The sequence below is a fragment of the Notolepis coatsorum genome, assembly GCF_963971535.1.
Source record: "Notolepis coatsorum genome assembly, chromosome: 8".
Taxonomy (NCBI): Eukaryota; Metazoa; Chordata; class Actinopteri; order Aulopiformes; family Paralepididae; genus Notolepis; species Notolepis coatsorum.
Window position 1 is genome coordinate 128,827,729 of NC_140172.1, and position 11,815 is coordinate 128,839,543.

Genomic DNA, 11,815 nt, shown 5'->3' on the forward strand with positions numbered 1-11,815 from the left:
ACATGGGACGTCTTCTGAAATATTTTTTTATTTAAATAATGTCAAATTGACAAATTAACACTATTGGTTTAAAACATGTTACACTAATAGTTTGTAACTAACGTAATGTTTATACTGACGGGCGTTATATCTGGATGTGCGCGGACATGTTCATATAGAGTACATACATCATGTAATGTACTGTCTACGGCTTTGGTTGCACACAGAGCTACACTGCCTCAATCATGTCAAAGAGGCACCGGACCAAAACAGGAGGCACTTCAGCACCATCTAGTGGTTACAAGTGGTAGTCTGTAGTCAGTTACATTGTAGCATCTTTCAGCCTCTTCTGCTGTGTTTACTGTTGATTAGAAACCCCCTTTTCCCACTACCCCCCCCCCCCCCTTTAAGCCTAGAAAAACACACACTGACACGCACGTGAACAGACAACAGACAACATGTTCTTCATCAACATAATAATAATAATAATAATAATAATAATAATAATAATAATAATAATAATAATAATAATAATAATAATAATAATAATAATACACGTTATTTGTACCACCTTTCATACAAGAATTGCAGCCCAAATTGCGTCACAGCAGTGATGTAGAGATAAAATAGAGATAAAATGAGCATAATATTGGCATCTGACAAAGTAAGAGCAATGCAAAAAGTGTAGACTGAGAGAATAGAGAGAACTGGGCGTTACAACACTGCTGGTGAGAAATAAAGTAAATTTAAAGGAGAAAGCAACTGAAATCTATTCGTCAGTGTTATTTTTTTGTTCACTTGACATGTATATTAAACAAAACTTGTATAAAGGTCACAAAAATAAGTATAATAATCAGTCGATAGATCTCGGAAGATTGATATCAATGTCATCTCTGTGCGTCAGTGTTGGTGTTGTTGGAAGTTGTATCTCTTCCCTTTTGACTGAGCTATGCTAGCTGCTCCCTACTGCTTCCAGTCTTTATGCTAAGCTAGGCTAGCGTGCACCTGGACCTCTCTCTGGGGCTACTGGACACACAGAGAGATGAATCTGATATCAATCTTCTCGTCTGACTCTGGCGAAGATGGCAAATAAAGTGTATTCCCCAAGTGTTTCTGGAAAGCCCATATCGGCCAATATTATAGATTGTCTGCTGATATATCAGTGCATCACTACTTTTGAACACATTATATTAATAAATCTCAATTCATCAGTTAGCCTCTTTTGGTTTCGGACAATGACTTTTCTTCGTGCCAACGTGAGAGTTTCTCTCAATTCTATGTATTCATGTTTTTTTTGGAACCCTTGCACCAGGGCCCTATTCCCCGTACCTGGTTCAACTAAGTCGATCAAGATGTCATTATCCAGATTCAGTTAACCCGATGTTTGAAGCCGGGATTTTCCTGTTCCTCGAAGGTGGATTCAGTCTCGTTAACTCAAGCCAGACTTGAGACCCAGGATAAGTGCGCGCGGCCGCTCCAGTTGAAAAGCCAGCACGTATCGATAGCAGAGATCCTGATTCTCTAGCGGCATTGATTGATTAATTGATTTAAAACTTTATTAACATATTGCAGTACGGCTCAATCGCCTCGCCGACAAGTTAAATGCGTTATCTATAGGCTAATTTTAAGTCCCTCATTACCTCAATCAATCAGATTATATTTCTTTAAACTTGCCTGCTGGATTGAATAATCAAATGAGATCTTGCTAGCGAAAATAATTAGTTAAACTGTTATACAGGATAACGATACGGCTCTCTTCCCATTGATTGATGTATGGTCGATCTTTTACTTATCTCCACTGTGGTGTAACGGGTTCTTCTTTTGACTTTCACGCAGACGACCGGGGTTCGAAACCTAGTCTTCCCCTTCTTTTTGCGATGTAGGAATAATTCAATTTGGTGCACGTTGAGAGCTATATGAAGAATGACATCCTCAATGCATGTAGATTTATAATATTTTAACTTAAAACCAGGCTACTTTGGCGTATAATCATTAATATTATATTCCAAAAAATTATATTGGAAACACGGGGTTTCGAACACCGGTCGCTGGGTTGCCAGGATTGAGCACTACCGCTGCGCCACTGTGCCAGATGGGATAAATTCATTGTTTATACATTAATGAACGAGAGACCCGTGTTTAGAATATTATTTTTTTTTGAATGAAGTTTTATCTCTTTATCCTCATTCATTAATGTGACGTCAACGGCTCATTCAATTTCTCAAATCCGTCAAACAGCACATCTCATCAGACATCTTAATCCAAGTTACAATTAAAATAACCACATAATGTGTACATCGCACCGAGCGAGCGCCACGGTATATATAACGTGCATTATTTAGGACAAAGTGAATTTAGTATCAGCATTTTGGGTCTATTTTACATTTCAAACGCCCCCTCTGGAAGAATGGAGCACAAAAACGTAATTCAGAATGGTATAATGCAGATCGTAGACTGTGGGAATAATTTCAGGAAACGGGCTGTCACTTCTTTGCGGGGGCGTGGCGATGGTTCATCCGGCTAACTTGAACTTAAACCCTGCTTTCGACCAGGCTCAAACTTTTGGATCTGTTGTCATGGTGATTTGGACAATCCAGGTACGGGGAACCGGAAAGTCCGGCTTAAGTCAGACTTCACCGAAAGTTATCCGGCTAACTCAGTTATCCAGGTACGGGGAACGGGGCCCGGACAAATGGTCATCCTGTGGGATTGAGCAGAGTGTCCTCTGCATAGCATGATTTTTTTTTTTACATTTATTTATTAGTCATCAAAGGTACAGTTGAATACAGTACACATTGAATGGCACATTTTATATTTTCGCATTGCAAAATTAAATTCAAGGACTTTCTCAAAAAAGAAAATTTTAAAATAAAAGGATACAGTTCACTTTTAAGTGCTGTTTTCTATAGCAAACATTTATAATAATAATTAATAAAGAGAAAAAATACAAATTTAATCGGATCCAATATTTATGGCTCAAAGCCAATCTCTGACAATTAGCAATACCTTGTGTCAAAAAACAAGCACTAAGCATTTCAAGGACCTTGTGCGAACCCTCTCCCCCTCCCTCCCATTCTCCCTCCCCTGTCCTGCCCAATCCTACAAATACACAACAGAAAACATAGAACATACAAACACATATCTCTCTCATAGCATGATAGCATGATAGCAGTGTAGTTGATTTGACACGGTGTCTCCTCCTCCTCCGCAGCCTCAGATCCGTACGTCATCATCAGCTGTGAAGGAGAGAGGGTTCGCTCGCCCGTCCACAAGGACACCCGCTGCCCCAACTTTGACATCAAAGGCGTGTTCTACCGCAAGAAACCAAAAGATGGCATTCACATCGAGGTGAGACGTCTCTCTCTCTCTCACACACACGCACGCACGCACGCACGCACACACACACACACACACACACACACACACACACACACGCACGCACGCACGCACACACACACACACACTATACTTTGATTGATTGATTGAACATTTTATTAACAGATTGCAGAATGGGTACGATACAGTACGGCTCAATACGCACAATTGTTAAGGGGATGCGGACCAGAGAAAGACTTTCGTCTTGTTAACATCAGGGTCCCCCATTTTCAATTCATCATAACATCTATGACATACACGACATACAGTACTGTTTATTTACAGACAGAGTTTCTAAAAGATAATATATACATTTGAGGGGGAGGAAACTGTACATTGGGGGGGGGTTTGACATTTACCGGAGCCAGTTTCGAATTGCGGCCTCCCGTCGGCGATCTGACCCAATACTGTCTAGGTTTCTCTTTTTGAAGGGAGTTTGTGTTTTTCCTGATGGCAATTCTACCCGTACAGTATCTGCACATTCTACTACTACTTGCTTGAACATCTATTCACTATGATGACAAGTGCCGTATAGATACAGGCTCTCCTTGCGTGACTCGTGCACTTTTCTGATCTGTACTCTCTCTCTCTCTCTCTGACTGTGCCTCCTCCTCCTCCCTTCCCTACACGTCACCAACGTCTACCTTTCTCTCCTTCTCTCCCCGATTCTATCCTTCAAATCTTATCGTTTCTCTCCATCTTTTCTCTACTCTCTCACACTTTCCTCTCCTTTGTTATCATTCCACACACACACACACACCCCACTTGCCGTGCCCCCCCCCCCCCCCCCCCCCTCCTCCCTTGCGACCCGACAGATCTACAACAAGAACGTGATCGTGGACACCTTCCTCGGTCAGGTGACCCTCTTCAGCGACCCCAACGAGCGACAGGAGCAGCACACGCTCCACCTGCGCGACAAGGGCAGTCGCCAGGACAACGACCTGCCGGGCACGCTCACCGTGCGCCTCATCACCTGCACCGCCCTCACTAACATCTGATTCAGCCATCAGTTCATTCATCACCTGCAGCGCCCTCACTAACATCTGAGTCATCCATCACTTCATCTTGCCTCCTGTGGCATTTGACCACTGTCACCCCCCCCCCCCCCCCTAACTCCCCATCACTCCCCATTTGTGTTTGTCATCTGATTGGTCCCAGAATCATTCTCTGCCACCCTGTAGCTCTGTCTCTCTTCTTTCTCTCTCACTCTTCTCTCTCTCTTCTCTCTCCCTTATCTCTCTCTCTTATCTCTCTTCTTTCTTTCTCTCTCTCTCTCTTCTCTCTCTTCTCTCTCTCTTCTCTCTCCCTTATCTCTCTCTCTTCTCTCTCCTATCTCTCTTCTTTCTCTCTCTCTTCTCTCTCTTCTCTCTCCCTTATCTCTCTTTTCTCTCCTATCTCTCTTCTTTCTCTCTCTCTTCTCTCTCTTCTCTCTCCCTTCTCTCTCTTCTTTATCTTTATCTCTCTCTCTCTTCTCTCTCTCTTCTCTCTCTCTTCTATATCCCTTATCTCTCTCTCTATTTTCTCTTCCCCCCCTCTCCCTATCTATATTCCCTCTCTCTTCTCTACTATTTTAACTCTCTTTTCTTCTTTACTGTCTCTCTATTGCTTCAGCACTGATCCACACAAACACTTGCAAACACCTCTATATCCCTTTCAGCATCCTGGCATATATACACACACACGCACGCACGCACGCACGCACGCACGCACGCACGCACGCACGCACACACACACACACACACACACACACACACACACACACACACACACACACACGCACACACTGTCCTGCTTTCTCCATGCATGTGCTAGTATTTCTAAGGGCTATGCATTGCCTTATAAGGCTGAGTCTTTTCCCCCCACCTTGAGACCAGCCATGTGTATTTGGGGAAGGGTCTATGTTAAACACTGGGTGGTACTGAGATACCTCTGTCATTCACACGCATCCTCTCTCTCTCTCTCTTTTTCTCTCTCTCTCTCTCTCTCTCTCTCTCTCTCTCTCTCTCTCTCTCTCTCTCTCGCTCTCTATGTGTTTTTCTACTCCATGACTCCTCTACAAATGTATCACCATGGAAACCCCCCATTTCATCTCCTCAGACGGGATCTCGGATCTCTCTCATCTGCCTTTGTCATCATCACATCCTCGTCACAGTTTCTATCTCCTGTTTATTGATAGATAAACAACCGTTCTCTATTTGTGGAGAGACTCAAGTGTCGTCGTCGTCATCGTCCCCCCCCCCCCCCCCTCTCACATCTTCTCCAGACTGATGGTCCTTTAGTGAGCATGCCCCATCTCTCTGTCACCTCCATGGTGTACTTTTACTTAACCAGAGCCCGACAGTAGCCACGCTCTTCCTATACAGAGAGCTGGTGTGTGGTGTTTCTTCTCTGAGTGTTGCTCACATTGGACTCTTGTTCGCCCGCCTCCCACCGCCTCCCTTCCCCCCATAGTCCCTCTCGCTCCCACAGTCCTTCTCTCTCTCTCCTTTGGAGCGAACCCTCCAAAGTCCCCAAGACTGCGCTTTCTACCGGTTGCCATGGACAGTATCCGATCAGCATGGCTAAAAAGAAACTATTTGCCTGTATTGCGCATCCTTCCACTCGTAGCTTAGCAACCGGTGATTTTTCCTAGCGCCCCCACCCCCCCCCCCCCCCCCCCCCCCCCCAGCCCTCTCTATTCCCCCCACCACACCTCTCCAGTGGAGTGAAAGGTTCCACCCTTCCATGATTAAGTGCTTTACGGGACCAAAGACGGACCAGGCCCCCCCCCCCCCCCCTTTTTTTTTTCTCCTAGCCCAACTTGGCCCTGGTCCTGGTCCTAGTCCTGGTCCTGGCCCTGGTCCTGGCCCTGGTCCAAGCAGAGCTCCAAGCCGCCAGCCCCCTGTGCCACAACATCTCTAGTGGCAACACCACTGCCTGACACTTCCTCTGACTGGAGTCCCTATTGGCCGGGACCAAAGACTCATGTCATGTGACCCCAAGAGACAGCTGCTGTGCTTCTGTTGTTGGCATAGAGCGGTGTTTGTGTGTGTGTGTGTGTGTGTGTGTGTGTGTGCGCGCGCACGTGCGACCGTGCATGTGTGTGTGTGTGTTAGTCGTGGCACCCTAGGTGGGTACACTGGCAGAGATCGACTCAGCCTTCGATAGTGCTGCTCTAGAATGGGAGCACCGTGTGTGTGTCTGCGTATGCGTATGCGCGCGTGTGTGCGTGTGCCTATGTTTGTCTGTTTATACCTATGTGTGTGTGTGTGTGTCGAAAGGGAGGGTAAAAAGAAACAAAAAGATCTGTCAGCAGATGTGTGAACCCCCACAGAAGCGAGTCCTCGTCGAGGGACACACACCTTGCACTTTACAAAAGCCCTGCGGGGCCTGAGAGTGAGGTGGGACAGGAAGGAGGGGGAGGAGGCGTAGGGGAAGCTCCTGCCAAAACAACTTGTGCCATAGCCTTGGTCCCGACGCCGGGGACGACAGCTAAAAACACGGGGGTGTGACTGTTGTGTGCTTTCGACCGCTGTGTGGCTTTCAAGGGGGATTTGAAAAAAGGCTTTTACATTTTGGAAGCATCACTTGGTAGAACGCTTTTCTCCACCTGAACCTTCTGCGGCGTTTCTCACTTCGAGAACATCGTCGTTCCATTTTGACCCGCTTTTCAAGCTGTCCGTTAGGTCGCCTTTGTTTTGAAAAACAAACAAAACAAAAAGAAACCCTAGACGGTAACGTCACTTTACATCTTTACGTTTTGGTTTTATTATTTTCCGTTTCAGAAGTGCAGTGTTATCGCAGAGACGTTTCACAACGGTTTTACTGACTTTTTCCAGTGTCTTTTTTTTCCAGTGTCTTTTACATATCTTTTTTCATTTATCGTTAACGTTTCAGTGTTCGCCCAGAAATTGGGGAAAAAACAAACCATGTAAGTTACAATCATTCCGAAGGCGTTTCTGTTCTGAATGTAAACGCAGGGGTGTGTCAGACTCACCTCTCGATCAAACCATCTTAACTCTGTGTTGATTCTCAGCGCCGTTCTCCATTACTTGAAAACTATATGTCGCATAATGGCATCTTAATTGTCACATTCCTTTGTGTGTGTGTGTATAGCATCGTTACTACTAGTGTGTCTTGCATGGGTTCTTTTCCAATAATGTTCCATTGCCTCGTGTCGTTATATTGTTATATTCTACTGTATATACCTATTCTTTCTATCTGGACGTGTTGGCAATGGTAGTGTTAAGAAATCAGCATGTCTCTCCAAATATTGCACACCTCATATCAGAATCATATCAGTAGGTTTGAAACACGTTTCATGATGATGCTTCTTTTCTTTAGCATTTCGACGATCATCGTCAGCGACAGCTGTTGGCTACTATTTAGGTGCTATTTAAAATACCATTGTTCTCTGTCCCTTTCTTTCCACTTTATGTTGTGTTGTGTGTCTGATAAGAGCGACCGCAAGACAATTAGATTCCATTGTGGTAGTGACCAAAATTATTATACCGTGATATTATTTAAGTACAAAAAGTGGTGATCCATGATTTTTACCATGGCTATATACCATGGCTATACCATGGCTATACAGTAGCATGATTAAATTATTGACAGAATTGCCGGTACCATGGTAAAACTGAAAATACCATACAACTTAGTGTGATACCTTTTTTTGTAAGGTATCTGTTAGAGAGAGAGGGAGGAAGCATAAAAAGACTGAATTATAAATAGTGAAATTACATTATTATTATTGATAAGGTTAGATACACCATTACACCATTGAAAACTGTAGTAGCAAGCAGTCTAGAAGCAGTCTGAGAGGCCTGAGGTTGTGATCAAAAGACAGCTGGTTCCATTGAAGTGTCCTTGAGCAAGGCACCGACCGAACCCCCAACTGCTCCAGTGGAGCTGCCTAGTGGCCAACAGGGCCGCCATATCTAATGCCTGTGCCCGGGACAACATTATCCCACTGGCCCTCCCTCACCACCTGCAATCATAGGTCTATGGAGCATTAAAGGGCCCGCCTGGGCCCACCCCAGTCCAGGGCCTGGGACAACATACCTGGTTGCCCCCCTACCCCATGGCAGACAGGTCATGCTGGGCAGCTCTCACTTGTGAGTGTGTGTGTGTGTCTGTGTGTTAACTCTCTCCTCACCTCCCCCCAGGACAATGCTGTGTAAGAGCGGGATCTTACTTAGCTTGCCAGGGGAAAGGAGGGTTGAGGTGGAAGACTTTTTTATTTCAACCTTTATTTAACCAAACAAGCCAGTTAAGAACAAATTATTATTTACAATGACAGCCTGGCAAGAGACTTCTTGAGGGATGGGGGTTAAAAAAGATAAAGGCAATACATACAATAGACACGGTTACAAATAATTAATAGATATTAATCAATAATAGAAACAGCATTAATGCACAGGAGTAAATAATAGCTTTTTCCTAGACTGGGTTGATTATTAGGCTGCAAAACTACAACATTGTGTCTGTCTGGCCACAGAACAGCAGCTCTGGAGTCTTCATCATACTCAGCCTTGATGCATTGTTACCTTATGTAAGTCTTTGTCGGGTGAAGAATACCAAGTGTCAGAATGTTGGCTTACATAGAATGACATAGCGTGGCGGCTTTGGAGTGTGCAGTGACCGTCTTTAACATGAAATAAGGTTTAAAGGGGACATGCATTGCTATTCCTTGCACTATTTGGGCAACTTTACACAATTCCTGTGAGTCTATGGAACACATCTGTAAGGTTTTTTTCAAAAAAATTCATTGTTTTATATTTCTAATCAAGTACTCAAAACCGTAATTCTTCTACCTCAGGAAAAAGGTTATTGGATGGGCTCCGCCCATAAGCGCTTTGAGTGACAGTCACCCACACAGTCTGCGAGTGGCAGACAGAGAGAGATATGGAGAGATTGAGGGGGATACTAATTAATTTCGCCGCGGGGGGGCATAATCCCACAGGACAATGCATTGGTAACTTGTTTCAAATGACAATATATACCTCTGGGAATATTATTGCACGGATCGGAATACGGGCGTGCGCGTGGGAGCATGCGCAAAGATATTTTGACAGTGATATGCGAGTGCTCCCGACTGCGAGGGAGAGAGAGAGAGATAGAGAGATAGAGAGAGAGAGATAGAGAGAGAGACACGCATTTACACACAACCTCCCGACCGCGCGTGCGGGGCAGGAGCTATATCTCACACACACGCATGAGAGAGAAGCTCCTGCCCCGCGCGCGGTCGGGAGGTTGTGTGTAAATGCTCTGTATGTGTGTGAGAGAAGACCCATCCCTGCGGCGCACACACATATTTACACACACTCCTGCATGCGGCCCCTCTCTCTCTCTCTCTCTCTCTCTCTCTCTCTCTCTCTCTTTCTCTCTCTCTCTCTCTCTCTCTCTCCCTCTCTCTCCCTCTCTATCTCTCTCTCTCCCTCTCTCGCTCGCTCGTTCTCTGCTGTCTGTCGGACTTAGGCACCCTGTTTGAGTCGCTCTGTTGAGCGAATTGTGGGCAGTGACTACAACCACAGAGCCAATCAGATCACAATCAGCTCAATCAGTACCTTATTCACGTCAGCAATACCGTCAAATCAGAACGGCTTAGTTGAGTGAGGGAAGATCTCGTGAACTCGAGACTGGACTGATGAGTCAATATGATAATTAGAGACACAGACCACATTGATATAATCCCCCATTGCTAGGAAACAATGCTACACGCTGGAAGAGGCCATTTATAATGCATGGGACCTTTAAAACAATATTCCATAATGACTTGTGGAGGAGCAGATCAATAGTGCCAAAGGTATAAGCCACTAGGAGGATGAAGAGAAACACGTCCGCTCAGCAGGACTGGATACGACACACAACTAAGAACTAGGTTGAGGCTGAAACTACTCCATATGATTAATGACCCTCCACAGAGCCTTGTCCCGCCCCCCTGATCTGTGATGTCACACCAGTGAACAACTAGACCGCTAGTCTGCATTTCTTTGTCAATGTAGTAGTACGACATCACGAATTAGAGACTCTGTTCAGTTTTCCAGCTTTTTGAGAGAGTTATTATCCATGTTGCCGTGGAAGTATTTCGACAGCTACACACACTTGTCGGCTGTTTTGACTCGTCGCAGGTGAAATGACACATGACGTATGAGCTTCGCCTGCTTTAGCTTTCAGCCATATTGGATGAATAGTTAAAAGAATGACACCTTTTTTAGTTCAGGGTGGAACAAGTAAGTGGGATTTCTTCCTGCTAGTTTTCTTATTAAGGCCTTTAGAGCCAAAACATCACAGTCTGTGTCCCTGTCCAGATACCTATGGAGCTCTGTATGTGAATCCTTAATCATCTTGAATATTCAACAACAAAACTATGTGCCAAAATGGAGAGGAATGGAAGCATATGGCAGGAGGCTCCTCCTGGTGGTGGGAGTATGTACTGTATGGTATAACCATGTATACTATATATTTGCTGGTGAACATACAATCGACGGTTCTGTTTTTTTTTTTTTTTTTTTTAAGCCTTCGTTGTGTTTCTATGGGTGTCTTTGTTATGTTATGTTCGCTGGTGTGATCTGACAGCACTGCTATTGTTGCACATTGTTATAATTTGCCAAAAGTGTTATGGCCTCTACTCACACACACATACAGATGCAGCACTGAAAATTCAGATCCCTTCTGCTGCCCTTCTGCTGCTCCTCTGCCACTTTAGAACTAGCACTCAGGTGTTATATTTCGGGGGCTGGTGGCTGGCTCCCAAAGTGAACAAAGGGAGGGTACTTAACTTAAGTGCTCCCCCAGGGAGGGGGTCGGGGCTACTGCCCTCAGACCCCCAAGATCATTTTTAATAAGTGGGTTCGGGGCAGTCTGACTTGGGGTACTGCCCATATATTAGTGTTGCAATGCATGATAAGTAAACAGTGAAAAAAGCTAAGGAATCGGATGGAGCTGGGGCGTTTGGGACGAATAAAAGTTTAAGATGAAAAAGTCCCAGGGCGGTCAGGTGGCGTAGCGGAGATTGCGTTCGTCACCAACCCCGGAGACGCTGGACTCGCCTGTTCGAATCCAGCTCACAGCTCCGGGGTTGTCACCAGCTTGGCTGGCCGTTCACACTAATACAATTGGCAGTATTAGAGGGTGGGAGAAGCTGGCGGGGTGGGTCCGGGTCGTTGTAAACAGCGACTCCTACAGTTCGGTCGGGGCACCTGCTAAGCGCGGATAGGATCTAAGGGCGGTAGTGTGATCCTTCCACACGTTACACGCTCTTAGTGAGAGTCCGCGCTGCCAGGTGAAAAGAAGCGGTTGATTGGATAGACGTGTGTCGGAGGAAGCACGTGATAGCCTCCACTCTCCCAGACCGACTGTGGGGGGTAAGTGCGCAGCGACCAGGAAGGGGATTGGGAATTGGCATAACGACTAACATTGGGATGGGAGAAAATCGGAGGAAAAAGGAGGGGGAAAAAGATAAAAAAATAAATTAAAA

At 45.2% G+C, this 11,815-nt stretch overlaps 1 protein-coding gene across 1 annotated transcript in view; it reads left to right on the top strand.

Annotated features, from left to right (window-relative positions):
• capn5b (calpain 5b) overlaps positions 1-4,352 on the top strand; it is a gene marked incomplete at both ends in the record, with an annotated part of 111,934 nt that extends 107,582 nt beyond the window's left edge. Inside the window, 2 exons of the mRNA XM_084320297.1 lie at positions 3,191-3,327; positions 4,170-4,352. Coding sequence (XP_084176423.1) covers positions 3,191-3,327; positions 4,170-4,352 — 320 coding nt within the window. The remainder of the gene's footprint in view (positions 1-3,190; positions 3,328-4,169) is intronic.
• Between the last annotated feature and the right edge of the window lie 7,463 nt (positions 4,353-11,815).